General features: G+C 48.5%; 1 protein-coding gene across 7 annotated transcripts in view; it reads left to right on the forward strand.

Moving 5' to 3' along the window:
• CTIF (cap binding complex dependent translation initiation factor) overlaps nucleotides 1-20,473 on the forward strand; it is a 333,464-nt gene that overhangs the window by 93,576 nt on the left and 219,415 nt on the right. For all 7 annotated transcript variants that reach the window (XM_009192699.3, XM_021930113.2, XM_017951713.2 and 4 more), the window contains one exon: nucleotides 8,442-8,513. In XM_009192699.3, the coding sequence (XP_009190963.2) occupies nucleotides 8,442-8,513 (72 nt within the window). The remainder of the gene's footprint in view (nucleotides 1-8,441; nucleotides 8,514-20,473) is intronic.

Raw genomic sequence — 20,473 nt, forward strand, 5'->3', positions numbered from 1 at the left:
TTCTCACAGGGAAAGACAGACAATAGAGGGAGAAGGAAATGGGATGTTAGAAGGTGATGCATGCATGAGGGAGGCAGGAAGTGAGTGGGGAAGGCTCACTTAGGAGTGAGGATTTGGGCACTGTGGCTCACGCCTGTAATCCCAGCACTTTGGAAGTCTGAGACAGGTGGATTGCTTGAGCCCAGGAGTTCGAGGCCAGCCTGGGCAACATGGTGAAACACAGTCTCTACTATAAATACAAAAATTAGCTGGGTGTGATGGTGCGCACCTATGGTCCCAGCTACTGTGGAGGCTGAGGTGGGAGGATCACCTGAGCCCGGGACCTGGAGGTTGCAGTGAGCTGAGATCACACCACTGCACTCTAGCCTGGGCAACAGAGTGAGACCCTGTCTCAAAACAAACAGACAACAACAACAACAACAAAACAGAGAGAAAAGGAAAGAAAACAGGAGGGAGTGGCAGTGGGAGGGGGTAGGAAGGAAGGGAGGGAGGGAGGGAGGAATGGAGGGTGGGAGGGAGGAACAGAGGGAGGATTTGAAGGAGGTGAGAGTGAGGCCACCTGGGAAAGAGTTAGGCAGAGGGAATGGCCAGGGCAAAGCTCTGGTGTGGGGCATGCCACACAGTTGAATGGATCCCTTTGAATGCCATGTAGAGAATAGGCTATGGTGGGGGGTCAGCAAGAGAGGAAGCAGAGACCAGGAAGCTGTCTCCTTGCCCCAGGGGAGAGGCAGTGGAGACTGGGGCCATGTGGTCACTGGAGGTGATGAGATGCCTTCAGAGTCTAGGTGTGCCTGGAAGGTGCTGACACTGTGATTGACCCTGAAGATTCTAGCCTGAGCAAATAGGATAGACTTTGTAGAAATGCGCTATGCAAGACCCCAGAAGAGCAGCTTTGGGGGGCAAAGATCATGAGTCCCGTTTGGGCATGAAAGGTTTAAGATAATATTAGTCGTCTTAGAGGAGATGTTGGTCCACCAGTCCGATGCACAATGGTGGTGTTCAGAGGAGGAGAATGAGCTAGAGATTTATATTTGGATGCTGTTTTAAGCCCAGGGAATGAGGAAGTTTATAGGAGAGAATCAAAGATTGAGCCTTGACTTAAGAATTTGGGGAGATGAAGAGGAAGTAACAAAGGAGACTGCATTGTTTCTTACATGTTAACTCATTTAGTCTTGATGATTCTATGAAGATGCTGTTATTATTACCATTTTACAAGGGAGGAAATTGAAGCATAGAGAGGTTGACTTAAGCTTCCTGAGGCCACACAGCAAGTACATGGCAAGACTGGGGTTTGAAACAGGCAACCTGTCTCCAAGTGCCATCCATTTACCCTCTCTGCTATTGGTAGATCTATTATTATTACAGATGGAGGAAACTTAGTCCTGGGGGTGAAGCGATTTGCCCAAGGTCATACAGTAAGTGGCAGAGCTGGGATCTGAACTCAGGACTCTCTGCTTCAAGAACTCAAGCTCCTAATCACTCAAGCATTCTCTACAACAGGAAAGTTGTTTGTTTCTGAAAAGATGGGAGCAAAAGCCTCTCTCTCTCTCTCTCTCAAATCTCAGCCATCAGCAGCTTCCTGTCCCTCTTAGCACAGGTCTTTTCCAGAATATCACTGGATCAAGAATGAGCTGCCCGCCAGCCTTGGGTCCCACCACTGGGTCTTGGTTCTCCTCCCCATGTCAGTAAGAAGCCCATGTGCCCAGGATAAAGGAAGCTATCACGCACACTCCTGTCTTTGAGAAGCTGGGTCTTCAGGCTGGCAGGATTCTGACTGGGGCCTGCGAGAATGGGAGGAAGCCATTTCCCCTCAGCCTCAAGTCCCCCTTCAGGGAAATGAAGGCATCGGTGAGAGCCCTGGTTGCATTGTACAGCACCCACCTGGGGCAGATTTTACACACAGAGGTCACATTCCACCACCACCCGTGCATTCACTGGGGAAGACCTGGCATGTGGACCCCCAGTATCCCCCCTGGGTGGTCTGACACCACCCTTGGTTAAGAAGCCCTGGGTAAGATGACCTTTCAAATAATTTTGCATTTTGAAATAATTTCAAATATACATAGAAATTACAATAATAGTACAAACAATTCTTGCATATGCAATTAACATCTTACTACATTTGTACCCACACACTCTCTCTAAATATATCTTATGATATATATAATTTATACATATAATTGTATATAAAACTTCTTTCTAAATCATTTGAGAGTTAGTTCCAGACATGATGCCCCTGTATCCCTTGACACTTCAGTGTGTATTTCCTCGGAACAAGGACGTGATACAGTATAGGAAATGAACATTGATAGAATGCTGTGATTAAACCTACAGATCTTTCAGCAGTTTTCCCAGTAATATTGTTTAGAGCAAAAAAAAATTGGCTGTGATCTCTGTCTAATCCAAGATTACATATTGTGTTTAATATCAGTCATTTTTCCTGGCTCTTTGAATGATACCTATTTCTGTCCTTTGCTCATTCTGCCACTTTTTGACTGTGTATTCCTGGGTGAGTTACTTAACCACACTGTGCTTCAGTCTCCATGTTTGCTAATTAGAGAAGATAAGAGTGCCACAGTAGCCATGAAGAGTAAGTGCAATGGACTTAGAACAGTGCCTAGATTTAAGTGAAGTCTTTATATAGTCTGGTGATTAATTCTTTGCTACACAGCAGGCTCCCCTTATCCACTGTTTTGCTTTCCACAGTTTTGGTTACCCGCGGTCAACTGCAGTCCAAAAATGTTAAATGAAAAATTCCAGAAATAAACAGTTTATAAATTTTAAATTGTATGGCATTCCGAGCAGTATGATGAAATCTCATGCTGTCTCTCCCGGGACACGAATCATCCCTTTGTCCAGCATTTCCGGTCTGTATCCTCTACCTGCCCATCACTGCCCAGCCCAGAGTCACTGAGCAGACATCTCTGTTACAGGATCACAAACAGATGTAGGGCTTTTTACCACCCACAGTTTCAGGCATCCACGAGGGGATCTTGGATTGGATCCCTCAATGATAAAGGGGGGGATGACTGTGCATTTTGCAAGTAGCTTCTCACTTGTCTTTATTTGTTCGTGATTTCTTTTGTCACATAGAAGTTTGAAATTTTGATGTAGTTTAAAATTTGCATCGCAGATTTTAATCACTTTGGAATGTGTTTTCCATGAATAGTGCAAGGCAGATATCTAAGGTTATTTTTTCAATGGCTGGGTGGTTGCCTCAATACCGTGTATTTATTGATGAGTCTCTGCCTCAATTTAAAACACAATTCTTATCCTATATGAGGTTCCCATTTGTACATTAATTTGCTTATGGGTGCAGTTTTATCAGTTAATCTGCTTTTTTATTCTTGTACTGGTTCAACATGCTGGTTTGACTCTAGCTTTATGAGATACTTTGATGTCTGGTAGGGGGAGTTTTAGGCACCACTGAAAAGGGGTCCTGGTTTAGCTTTAGCACCTCCAGCCTCCCACACTCTGAGCTTCTTGCTTCTCTCTCCTCCTCCTCCAATGCTCAGTACCCTGGGGTCTCCCCAATCTTTCCCAATCTCTGCTCATAAAACACTGGCTGGGTGTGGTGGCTCACACCTGTAATCCTAGCACTTGGGAGGCCAAGGCGGGTGGATCGTCTGAGCTCAGGAGTTTGAGACCATCTAGGGCAACATGGCGAAACCCTGTCTCTACTAAAAATACAAAGAAATTAACCAGGTATGGTGGTGCGTGCCTGTAGTCCCAGCTACTTGGGAGGCTGAGGCAGGAGAATTGCTTGAGCCCCAGAGGCGAAGGTTGCAGTGAGCCAAGATTATGCCACTGTACTCCAGCCTGGGCCAGAGTGAGACTCCATCTTAAAAAAAAAAAAAAAAAAATACTGTCCATCCTGGGATGTAAAATGACAAATAGCTTATTTTAATTGTTTTTTATTGTGAAATACTTGAGATGGACTGATAACAGACAATAGTAAAATACACATCTATTTTGAGTGGAGAATAAACATCTGTACTCTCATGTTTATTAAATCTTAACCCTGTGTCATGTTTTTTCCAGGTTTTTAAATTAAGACATGAATTATAATAGCTGTGGTTGAGGCCTTTAAACCACTCTTGTGAATTTGATGTTCATCGTTCCCATATCTAGCAAACTTCCCACATTTCCTGCCTTTCTGTTTGATGACCTTTTCAAGTAAGATACCACCTTTGCCCCCAAGAGGACTTGCAGGTTCAGGAGGCTCAAAGCTGTAAGCCTGTTTGCTTTGAAGGGGAAATGTGTGGGATTTCAAGCCCTGGCCCGGACTGAGGAGTGGGTCTGGAGAGGTGGGGCTCTTCTTCATTCTTGACTCATCTCCTACAGATCAGGACTGGTTCTGGGGAGGTCCATTTCTGGAAATTTTCTAGGCAGTATCTCAGAGAAGGCAATTGGCAGGCAGGAGGTGGCGGTGCCTGCTACAGAAGAAGCCGGTGTTGAGAGCAGAATCCCAGCAAGGATGGGGAGGAGCTTCAGAACAGGGAAGGGAGGGCTCCCAGAGGGCCTTTAGGGCCAGGGAAGAAGCGTGTCTCTGATGGAGGGAATTCAGGCAACAGCCCTGGACAGGCTGCCCTGGGGCTACTGCTGGGCTGGGGTTGGAGATGGAGCCCCACAAGCCCAATGGGTAGAGCTTGCTGTGCTCAGTGTGATCATTCACACCTCACTCCTCCCCATTTACACAGTCACACGCAGGGCCACAGTCCCTCCTCCTGCCGGGGGCTGTGCCTATCTCCAGTTTTGCTGGGTGTCTGGAATGGGGGTCTGTGGACTCCGCCGTCTCGCTGGCTTTCCTGTGCACAGCTCACCCACTTGGCCTGCTGCTCATCTGTTCCACACTCGGAGATCCACTGCTTCATTTCCATCTCTACCACCACTGCTGATGAACCCCTATGTGGGACCTTCTTCCCCACTTCCCCCAGGCCAGTTCAGCCTCCCATAATAGAAACCTTCGGCCCCTGCATATGGAGGAAGTGTCTCTGAGTTCTCTAGCCTGACAGCCGCTGTCTGCCCTAAGCAGGCCATGTTCTGCTGAGCCTGTTGCCTCTCTTGGGCACCTCACTCTTCTCTGGGCACCCTGGGTTGCCTGCTTTCCCTCCCTTACGGCCCCTGCCAAGAGCACACTCTTCATCTCAGCCACACCGTCCCCACCGCCCTCTCATTGCTATTATTTGACAGGTCATCTAACCTCTCCTGTGTGGGGACACTCTGTGTTCAGGGCCCCACACAGAAGGGTCTCAGGAAGTGGCTTTTGGTTGACAAAGGTACAGTTAAGTATGGCCTTGGACAAGGCAGAGCAGTCTCGTTGGAGCTTGGAAAGCTCACCAAGGAGAGTAGGGTTGCATATGGATGTGCACAAAGCCTCGGGGTCCGTTCTGCGCGTGCCCATCAGGAGGCCCCATCCTGCCAGGGCCCGTGCTGACCCCAGAGGAGGTGTGTCCCCCGTGCGTCACCGTGCTGTGGAATATCACACCAGCACTACACAACTGGGGTTGAAATGTTCAGGATGCCTGGAAGGGGAGAAGTCTTTTTGTGAGAGATCACATAGGATGGGATGAGGAGTGCAAGCATGGCCTCGTGTTCCCTCCAGCCAGTGGACACTGTATGCCTTGGATGTCCCCCACCTGTCAGCCAGCCTCCAACCAGGGAAGCAGAAACTACTTCGATATATAAAGCAGAGGGATTATAGTTACAATACTTTAAACATTATACATATGTATGTATATACATATACATATATGTTTATGTGTATCTGTATACATTATTCTAAAAATGTGGGCCAGACATGGTGGCTCATGCCTGTAATCCCAGCACCATGGGAGGCCAAGGTGGGTGGATCACCTGAGGTCAGGAGTTTGAAACCAGCCTGGCCAACATGGTGAAACCCCGTCTCTATTAAAAATTCAACAATTAGCTGGGCATGGTTGCACATGCCTGTAATCCCAGCTACTCAGGAGGCTGAGGCAGGAGAATCGCTTGAACCTGGGAGGGGGAGGTTGCAGTGAACTGAGATTGCTCCACTGCACTCCAGCCTGGGCAACAGAATGAGCCTCCATCTCAATAAGTAAATAAATAAATGTACATATATACTTATAGTTATGTATGCATGTATTTTACATATGTATGAATACATATATATTAATTTTTGTTTTGGAACTATTTTAGACTTATAGCCAAGGTGCAGGATGGAACAGGGGGTTCCCAAACACTTGTCCCTCACCTTGCCGTAATATGAACCTTACATAACTATAGAACCATTATCAGAAGCAAGAAATTAACATTGGTACAATGCTCTTAACTAGAAGCTTTATTCAGATTTCACCAGTTGTTCCATGAATGTCCTTTTTCTGTTCCAGGGTCCAAATTTGCATGTAATTGCCACGTCACCTCATTCCCTTCCAATCTGATACTTTGTCTTCTTTACTTTTCTTTTCTTTTACAACCTTGACACTTTTGAAGAGTTCTGGTCAATGCTTCTGTAGAAAGCTCATCAATTTGGGTGGCGTGATGTTTTCTCATGATTATGTCGAGAGGGTGCATTTTTGTCAAGAATACCCTAGAAGTGATGTGCCCGTCTCGACGCACCACACTGGGGAGTCCATGATGCAGCTATGTTTTGTTACTGGTGATATTAACCTTGATCACTTGGCTAAAGTGGCATCTGATGGTTTCTCATTTTTCTCTCCCCACCGCCAGCCATGATTAATAAATATCTTAGGGGAAATACTTTGGGACTGCAATGATCCAAGCAGAGGGAATTTAATCCAAAGAATTGATTACTTCTACCTGAGAAGCTACACAGCCCAGGGAATGGCAACCTCAGGTAGCTAGTACCAACTCTCGACCTGAGGCTCAAAGAAAGGGAATGGGCGAGGAGTGCCTCAGACACCGTTGCCACTTCTCTAGGGCTTCACTGCCCCTTATGGTAGCCACAGGCCACATGTGGCTCTTGGAGCCCTTGAAATGTTGTTCATCCAAACTGAGGTGTGCTCTAAGTAGATTTCTGAAACACTATGGAAAGAAGAATGTAAAATATCTCATCAACAACTTTTTATATTGATTACCTGTTGAAGTGATAATATTTTGATGTATTAGATTAAATAAAATATATTATTTCATTTAATTTTACCTGTTTGTTTTTAAAATCTAGCTACTAGAAAACTTAAACTTCTGCCTGTGGTTTCTGCGTGTGACTCTCATTTGGTTTCAGTTGGATGGTGCTGCTCTAGGATACACTTCCACCCAGCCTATGTCAACAACATTGTAATAATAACGTTCATCCTGGACAAAGGTCATACCCTTGAGCCATGCTCAGGAGGGCACGTCTCTATGTCTCTATGTTGCCCAGGCTGGTCTCAAACTCCTGGGCTCAAGTGATCTCCTGCCTTGACCTCCCAAAGTGCTGAATTACAAGTGTGAGCTGCCTGGCCCTCCTCTGCTCTTTATGTATCATGCAGGGTGTAGGTTAAGATCAGTATTCAACAACTTCAGCTCCAGAGGCTAGCTAGTGTTTAATACAATAGTAAAAACACTGCCGTATACCTGGATAGCATTTGACAGGAAGGGCTATATGGCTGCTACTGCATTGTATCTATACAGTGTTTTTATAGCTCACAAAGGTCCTTCGTCCCAGCCTCCCAGCCAGTCACCCAACATGGCTCTCCCCAGTTTATAGATGACAAAATGAAGCCTGAGAGATCACATGGATTTCTGTGGCTCCCAAACTCCCAATGCATCCCTTGGGGAGCTCGTCAAAACACTGATCCTCTGGCCCTGGCCTCACAGAGTCTAATTCAGTGGGTAAAGGCTAGGGCCCATGGACCTCCACGTTGCGGACTCTGGGGACTCTCATGCAGATGGTTGTCAGACCACACTTCGGGACACAGCAGCCCTCTGAGTTCTTAGGGGATGTGAGTGGCAGGGCTTGTCTGAGCCACGCTTCTGATGGCCAGGTTGGGCTCTTTCCTGGTGCCAAACCCATCATCTTTTGGAGCTAGGCTTCTAGGAAGACCCACACATACCTGCCTCATTACCAGCTCCGGCCACACCCTTGATGTAATAGAGGGCTAGTGTGGCTGAAGCCAGGTCAGGCGGTCAAACGTGGTGCTGGTGGTACCAAACTCAGAATAAGTTTCGTCATCTCTGGCTGACTTTGGGATGTAGCCAGTCTTTGTCACTGTGCTGGGCTCAGGTGAAGGGAAGTGAGTTTGCCTCCCCCTCAAGCAGATGCCAAAGCTTCATCTTGATGTGGAGCCTGAGGATGCCAAATTGGGTCTGGTGGTTGAGAAAGATTTGGGTTGAAATGACCAACTAGGATTCCACACTCATGCTAATGGGGAAGGCCGGGGCACAACTCCTGCAGCCTGGCAGAGTAAGCATGGGCCTGGCTGTCCTGCCATCACTGATCGCTCCTTTCTGCTCTGCAGTGGACAGCGGACTGCAGCGAACCGCTGGACAGCAGCTGTTCCTTCTCCCGAGGGCGAGCCCCCCCACAGCAGGTAGGGAACCGGCTCTGCGCTCTGTCTGGGGGTATCCTATGTCTTGTCTGCCTGGGTTCCTGGGCCAGCCCACAATGGCTCCTGAGGGGTGGTGACATGGAGAGTGCAGAGAGGTGGGAGAGGGGAGGGTGCATCTGTCCCCTGGAAAGCCCTCCCTAACCCCCTGCCCACAGGCACTCCCCCAAACTCATCGATTGATGAGATTTCTTTTTTAATGACTGCATTCTATATACTAACACACATCTGGAAGCAGCCCAGATGTTTGCTGAGGAGAATGAAGAGGTGCCTTGGGATCCATCCTTATAGTGGAATATTACATGGCAGTCAAATGACTGCACTGAGGGTTCAGGCACCAACATTGTGGCCCCACAAACAATGGGACTCAGCATTTTGATGCTGGCGGGTGCTTTGGTTGTCACTTCTGCTCCAGATCTGCAGAAGGCCTGGGAGGGGCAGCCTGTGGGGGAGCTGTCAGAGACTTGTCCATCCCTCCAGCCAACCAACAGTCCTGGGACCCCACTGGAGCCTGCCACCTTTCTCCCTGCTGCTTGCCGTGAGGTCCTAAGAGGCTCGTGGGTGGGTTGCATGGCTGGGAGGGAAGGGGGGCAGCTGCTGTTTGAGAGCTGCCCTGGTGACCCCCAGGCCCTTCCCCACACCCTCTGGTGGTCCAGCTGTTCTCACTGATACCTCATTCCTGCCTGCAGGAGCCTGTGGGTTTAGAGGCTGAAAAAACCATGTGTCCCCATCCCGAGTTCGGCCTCAGACTGTGCCTGTCCAGAAAGCGGACGGAGCCCCTGCAGGCTCCTGTGAGGGGCCATGCCTGGTTTCAGAGCCGCTGCAGTCATGGGTTGCCCCGGGCCTACTTGCTCATGTTCAGTTTCGATCCACTGAATCATGTTCAGCTTCGGTCCCCTGGCAGATTCACCCAACTCCTCTATTCTGTGCCAAGGGAAGCTGGTCAGTGGCCTCGATTCTAGATCTTTCTTAGGCTGCAGGGCGTGGCTGCCCCATGGTGTGGGGGGATGCTGCCCAGGATGGTTCTTTCACATGACAAGATTTGCTTGTGTGTTCAATTGTTTCTTAAGAAGGAGGCCATAATAAGAGCCCCAGGGGTTGGGGGTAATGGGAGACCTGGAGTCTTGTTTTTGTTCTGCCGCAAACTTGGTGGCAAACTCTTCCGCCTTGGGTCTCAGCTTCCTTACATAAAACCCAGAAGGAGCCTCGATGGCCTCTGAGGGTCCTTCTAACATCTCCGTGCCATTTGCAGATGAGGAAACTGAGTCCCCCGGAGGTGCCACTTGTCTGCCCTCCACCCCGTACGGCACTGCTACCTTGCCCAGCTGCAGAAGGTGACCTTCTAGGGGGTGCCTTTGTCTCTGCTGCCTCCCTGCCTGGGACCCCGTGTTATACTCCCTGACCCCCTAGCTTTTGGTCTAGGCCCTGCTCCTCAGGGACACTGTCTTGCTCCTGCCAATTATTCTAGGGTCTCCTAAATGGAGTTCCCCTCACTCTTCAGCAGCAGTTGTGAACTTGGATTTGGGGACTCAAGCACCAGGCAGAGACTTTCAGGGAGGGCTTGAAGCTCTTAGATGGGGAATAAGAGGTTTGTCCCTGAGAGCTCTCTGTTATGTGGTCAGCAGGTGTCTGGTTCTGGAATCTTCCAAGGAAGGGTCCTTTTTCCTCTCCCCTTTACCATCTTTTTGGGGGCCTGTCTGCTGCCTTTCCCTTCTGGTCCCCTTCTCCACATCACTCCTGACAGAGTCTCCAGGGCGCGAGGAAGGGTTCTCCACGTTTTCTCCCCTCATCTGCCTCACCTCCCCACCCACCCCTGTCCTCTCGGGTCTGCCTTCCCCACCTGCAGGAGGTTGTGTGGGGGTTCGCCAGATAATATGGGCCCATGGAGCAGGGCTGGGGGCTTGTGGGGTGGGGTTAGGTGTGGGCTTGTCCCTGCCCCAGGCACCCTGACACCACAAGGCTTACCCCAATCCCACCTTCAGGAAGCAGCTGAGCAGTTGACTCGGGGTAGGCAGTGTTTGACAAAATGAAATATAACTCAACTTAAAAGTGAAGTTGTGAAAAGCTCATATTAAATCCTTTCTTGGCAGGTGAAACTAAGACATAGGTTCATTATAGGGGAGGTGTCCAAGGAGGGTGGAGGGGAGGAGCCCAAGGAGGGTGGACAGCAGGGTCTCTGCATAGAATCCCACCTAATCACCTGACATGCCCAGAGGCAAGGTTTTGTGGGAGGGACCTCCTACAGGCCACAGGAGCACTGGCATTCCCATCACCCCTGACCTGCGGTGGCCGCCTGATCATCTCAGAGGGAAGACGGAGAGATGTCTACTTCCAAGAAGTGAAAGAGGGGCTGGGCCACTGAGGGACACCCCCTGCCACAGCCATGTGTGCCTGGTGCTGTGTTGGTCTTGGGTGCAGTGTCTGCAATGTCCATGCCTGGAGAGCCAGCTGGGACAGAAGGGAAGGCTCAGTCAGAATGCTGGGTTTGCCTGAGTCTGGCGTGGGATGCACCACCTGTGCTGTGTGAAGTTGCTTACAGCCAAGGAAACCTCTGAAGATTGGAGAGGGTCTTTCAGGAGGGGTTTCTTAGAGATTTGTCAACCAGGAGTGTTTGCAGGGGCCTGGTGCTAAGCTCCAGGTGGGCTTGAAGCCAGGGACCTGCCTTCAAGGGCAGCACTGCTAAGTGAAAAGGACAAGACACAGGTGTAAAACAGATGCCCCCTGCAGGACACGAGATGGGGCCCAGGGGGTGGCCTGGAGTTCAGAAACCTGGGCAGGTGCACAGAGGAGGTGAGGGGTAGCAGCATCTCCTGGATGGATGGCCAAGGTTCAGACCTGGGTACTGCACGGGGAGGCAGGAGCATCTGTGGGCCTGAATTTACATGAGGTCTCCCATGGTCGGCAGCACCTTGGTTCAGTGATGACAGGCTTTATTTTTAGACATCAGAGAATGAATTTATTAGGTACAAACAACAGCATGGCATAAACAAGAGGAACCTTTATTTTTCTCTTGCCACCAGCCTGGATGGGCATTCAGGGCTGGTATGGTAGCCCAACAGTGTGGGGGCCAGCTCCTTGCTTCTCACTGCTCTGCCCTCTCTAGAGTGTTGCCCTTGGCCACGTGGCCCATGGTGGCTCATGCCCACGTCCATGCATCCGCCCGTGGGGACACCCACCTGAGTTTCCTTCCCAGGAACCTCTGATTTCTGCCCATGAAGCAGCCATCTCCTGATGCCCCCTACTGGAGGGATCAAACCTGGGCAGCGTCCTTTGAGTGACCACACCCCAAGGAAAGCCCCACGTAGCTGGCCTGTGGCAGTGTCCTTGTCACCCCTGTCGTGCAGGGGCTCTCTGATGGAGAAGGACCCAGGCAGCTGCCCACTGAAGGGTGCCTTTGCTACTGTGATGGGATGCTGCTATTCCCTTCATCCTTCAAGGCTCCCTTTAGCCTGGCCCACCAGAGGCAAGAACACAGGACCAGCTCTCAGGGACACCACCCATGAGCACCCCGGCTGGCTCCTCGCTACACCCACGTGCCCAGGCAGACACCCTCACACTGGCTCATGCTGCTACCAAGCTGTTCCATGCACACCTGCCTGTGCTTCAGCCAGCTAGTCAACCCTAAGACAGGAATCGGGGCTGACTCTACTTCCTCAACCACTTCTGGCCTAGGGCCTTGTACTCAGTGGACACTCAATAGTGATGCCTGAGACTGCACTGAGTTGGCCCAGGCTCAGTCCATGCAGTCATTCCCTAGTGAGCCCTTTTCCTCCGTCACACCAACTTTGATGAGCTTTCTGGGGCCATCACGATGATGGGAGAGCACTGCTAACCCATTTTTACCCATGGAGACAATTAGTTTCAGGGAGAAACTGAGGCTACATGGAGATGGGGTGGCTGGCTGCTCTGGTGCTCCTCTTGACTGACCACGTTGGCTGCACATGTCAAAAGTAAGGTTGGCAGGAAGATGCGGAGCTCCTGCATTCTGCCAAACAGCCTCTGGGTGGTGGGCCACAGACCATGCCCTGCAACCAGGGCCCAGATGCGGCCCCATTTGCAGATTAGTCATACACTGGGATGATTGATTCATCCCTAGCAGGCTTCCAGCCTCATCCTGTTTGTTTTTTTAGCTAATGTCAATAAGAAAACCTTGCTTTTTCTGAACTCTTTCAGAGGCAGAAAGTGGGGGCAACCTAGAAGAGACCGGGTCCCACAAGGGAGGAGGAAGAGAGCCCAGAGAGCGTAGAGCAAAGAAAGGGCTACAGATAGTTCAGAAGAGGCCGACCAGCTGCCGGCAACTGGGATTCAGCTGTATTTGGGATTGCCTGACATCCTGGCATCCTCTTCCCAAAAGACCCGTCCGTCACCTAGTCATTTAGTTAGGATGTCAGAAATTTCCAGCTTTTCATTGTAATAGGGGAAATGTGTAGGGATTGCTGAAATGAGAAACTGCAGCAGCAGTCCATTCAGAAGGCTTTTCAAGGTGCTGGCATGAGATGTAGAATTCAGGAAAGAAACCAAAGGCATAGGAAAGGTTGTATGGGGTAAGGAGTGAGCAGCTGTTTTCCATCTGCACGGGTGTGCCAAGGACAGGAAATTAATATGCGCCACAACAGCAGAGCCTCTGATTAGACCTTGGGAAGGACTTCCTTTGACGGAAGGATTTGGCCCATCGTGTTGGCTGTTGAGCAAGGTGATGAAATCTTTGCTAGGAACCTGATGAGCACAACTCCTTATCAGGCAGATTCACATGAAGCCCTGGGAAAGATGGGGGTGTGACACAAATGATGACTTTGAGTCTTGGCTGAGGGCCTATGATCCCAACATTCCCTGGAATAAGTGAAGGGTACTCTCTTGTTTCAGCCTGATGCCCTGTAGCAAACTGAAGCATAAAGAGAGTCAAAGAGCCTTGTCCCAAGGGCCAGGAGAGCTAGGTGTTGACCCACGAGTGACACTGGCTCCAAGCACCTCTTCTGCAAAACAATGACACAGACTTCTTAGAGTCTCTCCAGAAATCTCTGTTTGCATTCTGTAACTCCATGAAATGCCCAACTGGATCCAAATCACTGCCATAGCAGGTCTGGGTCTTCCTAACTTCTCCACTGTTCCCCATCCCCCGATACCTGTGCCAACCTTCAAGCCAGCTATTTGGGCACCAACATTGACTCTGACAGGGGGTACCAGATGGTAGGTGGAGGAGACCTTCAAATATACTGATTACCTCTGGCCCCAGAAAAAGGTAGAAGGAGTTTTCTGCCAGTCAACTTGCTACCCTTTAGTAACTATAGGATTTTGTTCTGTGCTAATTTTAAAAAATCATTAGTGCAAACAATATCTTAGTAAAAGTGCCTACATTTTTTAGCACTTCCTTGGATATATAAGAAATACCAGGTTCATGTGCTGCTGTCTGTTTGGTTCATATTTATTGAGCCCCTGCTGTGAGCCCAGCAGATGAGTATGAGTGGGAGCTTCTGGATCACTGCCAGTTTGTAGGGTAAAAACTAGTTTACACAGAACAAGATGACAACATACACGTAAGAGCCCCAAAGAGATGTCATCCTGGCCACAAGAACTGCGGTGATTCCAAAGAGTGGTCCGTCCAGTTGGTCTCTGTGGGTAGGGAGGTGTCTTGCAGGACATGAGGCCTGACCTTTGCCTTTGAGAATGGGTAGGATGTTTGACTAGATGGAAGAGAAGAGAGAAGAAAATGAAGAGAGAAGACATGATGTTATCAGAGGTTGAATAGGGCACAATGTTGGGATGTTAGGGTAATAGAAGGCAGCACAGCTAGAGGAGATGGATCGTATTGGGTGTTACTCAAGTGGGGGGCTGAGAATGGTGAATGCAGAGGGGTCTGTGTGTAGGTTCAGATGTTGGAAGCTCTGTCCAACCCAGCCCCTGTTGTGTGCCTTGAACTTTTTATCTTGTATCTTTCTCTGGTGTTCCATACGGGCAAAGTCTGTTCCCCTGTATCAGCCAGGATAGCCTAGGTAATGCTGCAGTAACAAACAACCCAAAATCTCAGTAACATTAAACAACCAGGGCACAGCTTGGTGGTACAGTTCAATTTTAACCAGTTGTCATGACAGAGAAAAAGGAGCTCTGGAGGATCATGCATTGGCAGTTCAGGGCTCCAGCCTACCTACAACATTTGTCACTTCCACTCCAAGCTTGTTGCCCAGAACGGGTCATGTGGCCTCATCCAACCATAAGCACATTGAGAAGTACAGCGCTACTCTGTGCCTGGAATAGGGGGAACCAGAACTATTTGGTGACTGGCTAGAATGATGTCACATGCCCTATCTCTAGTAGAAGCTTCCCAGAGGCTGGGGCTGACCTTTTCTTACCCTCATCTTCTTCACCACATCAAATCCTTGATGGAACTCAAGGATTCAACTTGTGGGGGCCTAGGGTAATCCCTGGATCTCTGAAGATTTGCTGAAAAATCAACTTGCAAAAGGCAGATTAATAAGAGAAAAGGCAGACACATTTATTTAACATGTATACATGGGAGGCTGCAGAATGAAGACCCAAAGATACAGGGGAAATTGTCTATTTTTATGGTTAAGTTAAACAAAGTATGGACAGTTGTAGAAATGGGATTGTACCAAAAGGGCATGATCTCATGCTAATAGACAAAATGGGGAAACAGAGCAAGGCCTGTCTGTCTCGACTCTTCTTGGCCTCTCTGTGCAGCATTCCTTCCTTCTGAGTTGGGGCAGGACCCTCTCTGGAATGGGTGGCATAACCTATAATCAAACAAAGCAGATGAGATAATTTATTGATGGCCAGTTTTCACAAAGAAAGGCAGAGGGAGAATTAGAGCTCTATCTTTAGGTTTCATGGCTGGCTTTGGGAGAAAGAAGCTGTGGTTTCTCATGGAGGGGAAGAAGGAGTCTAACTTCTATGGCTAGCTTCAGGGGAGAGTGAGACTGAAGAGTGAGACTGAGAGTGAGAGGCAGGAGGGCAGACAGTCAGAGAAAGACTTTTGCTTCTGAGGCTGCTGCTGAGGCCTTCATTTTGGGATATTGTTTTCTGAGCCCCAACAAACTCCCTTGCACTGGAGTTTAAGGCCTCCAGTGAATTCTGAAGACATCATGGGTTCTCAGGTGGTAGGAAGCTCAGAGGTCACCTGATCCAGCTCCCCACCATGAGGTATTTCCAGTAGCAGGGAGCTCACTGCTTCAGAAGGCATCTCAGCACAGTTGGGCAGCTCAATTAATCAAAAAGATCATTCTTTGATTCAGCCACAAGCCCCCTTCTCATTGCTCCAGCTGATGGTTTTTTTTTTTAACTATTTTGCTTGTGTCTTTTGCCTACTGACTTTCCTCAGCAGCCTAGCATGGCAAGTCTTTTTTGAGCTAAATATCCTCATTCCTGCATGAGGAATTGCCTTTGCTGTGGTTGGGTCATTCCTTTGTTTATCTGTTTGTTCTTTCGCCTATTGATCAGCTCCAATCAGCCAGTCATCACTGAGGGCTGCTGTACTCCAGGCTGGGCACTGGGCACTGGGATGGTGAGGAACGTAGCCATGGTGACTGTTTGCGTGAAGGGTAGAGTGGAGAGGACAGACGCTCAAGCTGCAGTGCGAAGATGTCTGGGACATGACATGATGGTCCTTCGGGCCTGGGTCACATGCCCAGGAGCACTAGAAGTGTGCGCTGTGATTCCCCTTAACATTCCTCCCAGAACCAAACATGGCACAACCTCTGTGCTCACCAGTGTGTGTGTCTGTCTTTCAGAAAATGCCATCTGTCCCTATCCTCGAAGTGCCTTCTGGCTCCAGCTCACGTGGAGGAACAGGATGCCACACTTACTAAACAATGCTGACAACTGGCTCCTATAGGGAGAACCATCAGCAGCCATGCATTGGGTGCTTGCTGTATCCATTCTGAGCCACATGACCTGGTCTCTGCAATCAGGGAAGCTAGAATCTGCTTAGGGAAATAAGCCATTTTGGAGGAGATGGTAGCATGTGAATACGGGGAGGAGTAGCCTGGTGTCTGCACAGGGCCTTGCATTCTAGCAGGAGAGGTGAGACATACAGGCAAAGGGGGAGCCGCCATGCTGTCGTGGAAGCAGCATGGCACCCGGGTTTAGGAGATGTGTTTTCAGCCTGGACTGTGCTTCCAACATACTATGGAATCCAAACTTACTATTGGATCATGGATAAGATACATTATCTCACTGCAGCCTCAGTTTCTGCTCTATAAAATGAGGAGGTGAACTAGATGTAAGGCCATCAAAATGTCTTGTTAAAAATATAGACCTAAACTTCTGCTTCTGGAAAATGCAATAGATGTTCTTGTCCATATTTCTCCTGCTAAATACAACTAAAAACCCAAGACATTCTGTATAAAATGAACATAAGAAGACTCGGAGAGGTGGAGGGAAGAAGGCAGACCCGCTAGGGTGCCCAGGACCTGAGAATGACACAGTGAGAAGCTTGTTTTCTTTTTGCCTCATGTGTCCCACACTTGGCACTAGGAAATGCTAATGGACACAGGCAAAAAATAATAATAAAAAGCTGCTCTCTGCAGGAAACGGACTAAAGAAAGCTAGAAAAATATAGCATAGAAAAGAAGGAAAATTATAGGAAAAGACCCAGCGAGACAGAAAAAAAAATTTTTTTTCTTTTTTCTTGAGATGGAGTCTCACCCTGTCGCCTAGGCTGGAGTGCAATGGCGCAATCTCGGCTCACTGCAAACTCCACCTCCCAGGTTAAAGCGATTCTCCTGCCTCAGCCTCCCAAGTAGCTGGGATTACAGGCACGCACCTCCACACCCAGCTAATTTTTATATTTTTAGTAGAGACAGGGTTTCACCATGTTGGCCATACTGGTCTTGAACTCCTGACCTCGTGATCCACCCGCCTCGTGATCCACCTGCCTCAGCCTCCCAAAGTGCTGGGATTACAGGCATGAGCCACAGCGCCCGGTCCGACAGAAAACTTTTAGACAGTAACTGCTCTACCCCAGCCAAACACCACAGAAAACATCCCCACCCCCATCCATCCCAGCCAAGACCTAGTGGGAGCTCAGATTCCACCCCTGCTGGGCTAGAAGAGGGGCTCCAATCCCCTAACAGAGTAGTGTCAGAGAAGGCCAGTGGGGAGCTGCGACTTTCATCCCCAACTGGTGAGAAGGCTCCTACCCACACCCCATGGTGTCACTGGAGGCAGCAGGAACCTGACTTGCACCCCCACTGGGCAGTATCGAGGTGTCCCTCTCCTTCCTGCGGGGGTGGTGTCAGAAAGAGTGAGTCAGACTGCATAGATGCCCAGGGGTGATGAGGCCAGCCCCACTGCAGTGTCAGAGGGGACCACATGGGGATCCGGAACTCCCACCTCCATCCGGCAGTGACAGCGAGCACCCCTGGGGCATCAGAGGAGGTTGAGTGGGCAACCTGGACTTTCACTTCTGCCTGGCAATAATGAAGCTATCCCCTTCCCTTTTCCTCTGCCAGAGTGGTACCACGAAACGCAGTTAAAGCAGAAGGTTTAAATATGACTGTCTCATGAACTAACATGAAAATGTCTTGGTTTCAATTAAAAATCATTTGTCATACCACAAACAAACTGACTGAAATAAACAATCAATGGATGTCAACACCGAGATGCTAAACTGGACTTTATCGTCATTAAACTTTTGCTCTGGGAAGGACCCTATTAAGAGCATGAAGAGACAAGTTTCAGAGAGGGAGAAAATATTTGCAAAACATATCTGACAAAGGACTTGTATTTAGAATATATAAAGAACTCTCAAAACTCATCATTAAAAAACAATCCAATTAGAAAATGGACAAAGTAAAGCGACATTTTTCACTGAAGACATTTTTCCCTGAAGGTGATGTACAGATGGCAGATAAGCACACAAAAAGGTATGCAACATCATTAGCCATGACAGAGACACAAATTAAAACCCCAACAAGACATCACTACACTCCGATCAGAATGGTTAAAATAATTTTTTTTTAAGTGACAATGTCCACTTCAATTTGGCAGTATTAAAAAAAAAAAAAAAGAAAAAAGTGACGGCCAAGAGCAGTGGCTCATGCCTGTAATCTCAACATTTTGGGAGGCCAAGGCAGGTGGATCGTCTAAGGCTAGTTCGAGACCAGCCTGGGCAACATGGTGAAACACCATCCCAACAAAAAATATAAACATTAGTTTTGCATAGTGGCACACACCTGTGGTCCCAGCTACTCAGAAGGCTGAGGTAGGAGGATCACTTGAGCCTGGGAGGTGGAGGTTGCGGTGAGCTGTGATCACACCACTGTACTCCAGCCTGGGTAACAGCGAGACCCTGTCTCAAAAAAAATAAATAAATAAAAATAAAAAAGAAAAGAAAAATGAAATGACAGTGCCCAGTGCTGGTGAGAATGCAGAGAAACTGAATCACTCCTACAGTTATAGTGGGGATGTAGAATGGTATAGCCATTCTGGAAAACAGTTTGGCAATTTAAAAAAAAAAACAAAAAAAACAAAAAAAAAAAAACCAAAACCTGCAAGTACCATATGATTTGATTGAGCAATTGCACTCCTGGGTGTTTATCCTAGAGAAATGAAAACTTATGTTCACACAAAAACTTGTACTCAACTGTTTATAGCAGCTTTGTTCACAATAGGCAGAAACCTAGAAGCAGCTCAGGTCATCTTCAGCAGGTGAATGGTTAAACACTGAGCAATGAGAAGGAATGAACGAGTGATGATGCAGCAGCCTGGAGGAGTCTCCGGAAATCATGCTGAGTGATTTTCAAAAAGCCAGTCCTCCAAAGTCGCATACTCTGCAATTCCATTTATATAACATTCTTGAGAGGGCAAAGTAATAGAAACGGGGAAGAGGTTTGTGGTTGCCAGGATGAGGGAAGGGGTAGGGGCAGGAGGAAAGTGGACATGGCTGTAAGGGGCAGCCTTGTGATGGTGGTAGTGTTCTGTGTCTCCACTGTATCAGTGTTGATACCCGGAGATGCTAAATTGAACTTCATCATAATTAAACTTTTGCTCTGGGAAGGATCCTATTAAGAGGATGAAGAGACAAGTTACATTGTGGCATTGAACTATAATTTCCTCATGGAGGGAAACTGCATATAGGGCACAAGGGGTCTCTTTGTATTACTTTTTACAAGTATATATGAATCTACAACCATCTAAAAATAAAAAGTATAATTTGTAAAAAGTATAAAAAGTGTAATTTAAAAATACAAAAAGTAATTTGTAAAAAGTATTTTTGTTTCTTCAGAACCTTACATGGAGATTCCACACAGAAACAGGAAAGGGATAGAACCATTTTGGGGGGGCAAGGGGAGGAGTCCTGCCTGCTTTCTCCCCCAACTGCCCGCCTCATGGCTCTTAGAACATCTCTGCAGGACTCCTAGGTCACCCCCCAGACCAGATGATCTCTCAGCCCTCTCCTGTCATGACCTTCTTTAGTTCTGAGTCTAGTACTGGCAGAAAAGGACAGATCTTTGGGGCCTGGAGAGTTCAAAGGCCTCCTTTTGAGGCAGACTTTGAGGATGGGATGGTGTTGGAATGGGGAGTGTTGATTTTCCCCATCTCCTGGAAGCCTTTCCCTGGCAGGAGCTGGGGACAGTTGAGGAGGATCCCATTATTTCAGCAGGAGTTGGACAGGCAGCCAGCCAGAAATGGCCTCTGGTGTGGCCCTGTCCAGGACAGGCTCAAATAGCATGGCCCATTTAAAACCTAAGTCACAACCCTAATTAGCTGAGAGTGGGCAGAGTGTTGGCCTAGGAGAAATATACTCGACCACAGGCATCATCGTTGTCTCCTATCTCTCTCTGGCCTTTGGGTCTTAATTCAAAGACAGATGGAGCATGGGGGAAAAGACAGGATGGACAGACAGACGCAGATGTCCTAGCATGAAAGGAATGGCCTTTCCCTCCCAAACTCAGCTTTAGTGCCGCCCAGAAAGCTGTCTCTGCTGGGCT

The sequence above is a fragment of the Papio anubis genome, chromosome 19 (assembly GCF_008728515.1).
Source record: "Papio anubis isolate 15944 chromosome 19, Panubis1.0, whole genome shotgun sequence".
In the NCBI taxonomy this organism is placed as follows: domain Eukaryota; kingdom Metazoa; phylum Chordata; class Mammalia; order Primates; family Cercopithecidae; genus Papio; species Papio anubis.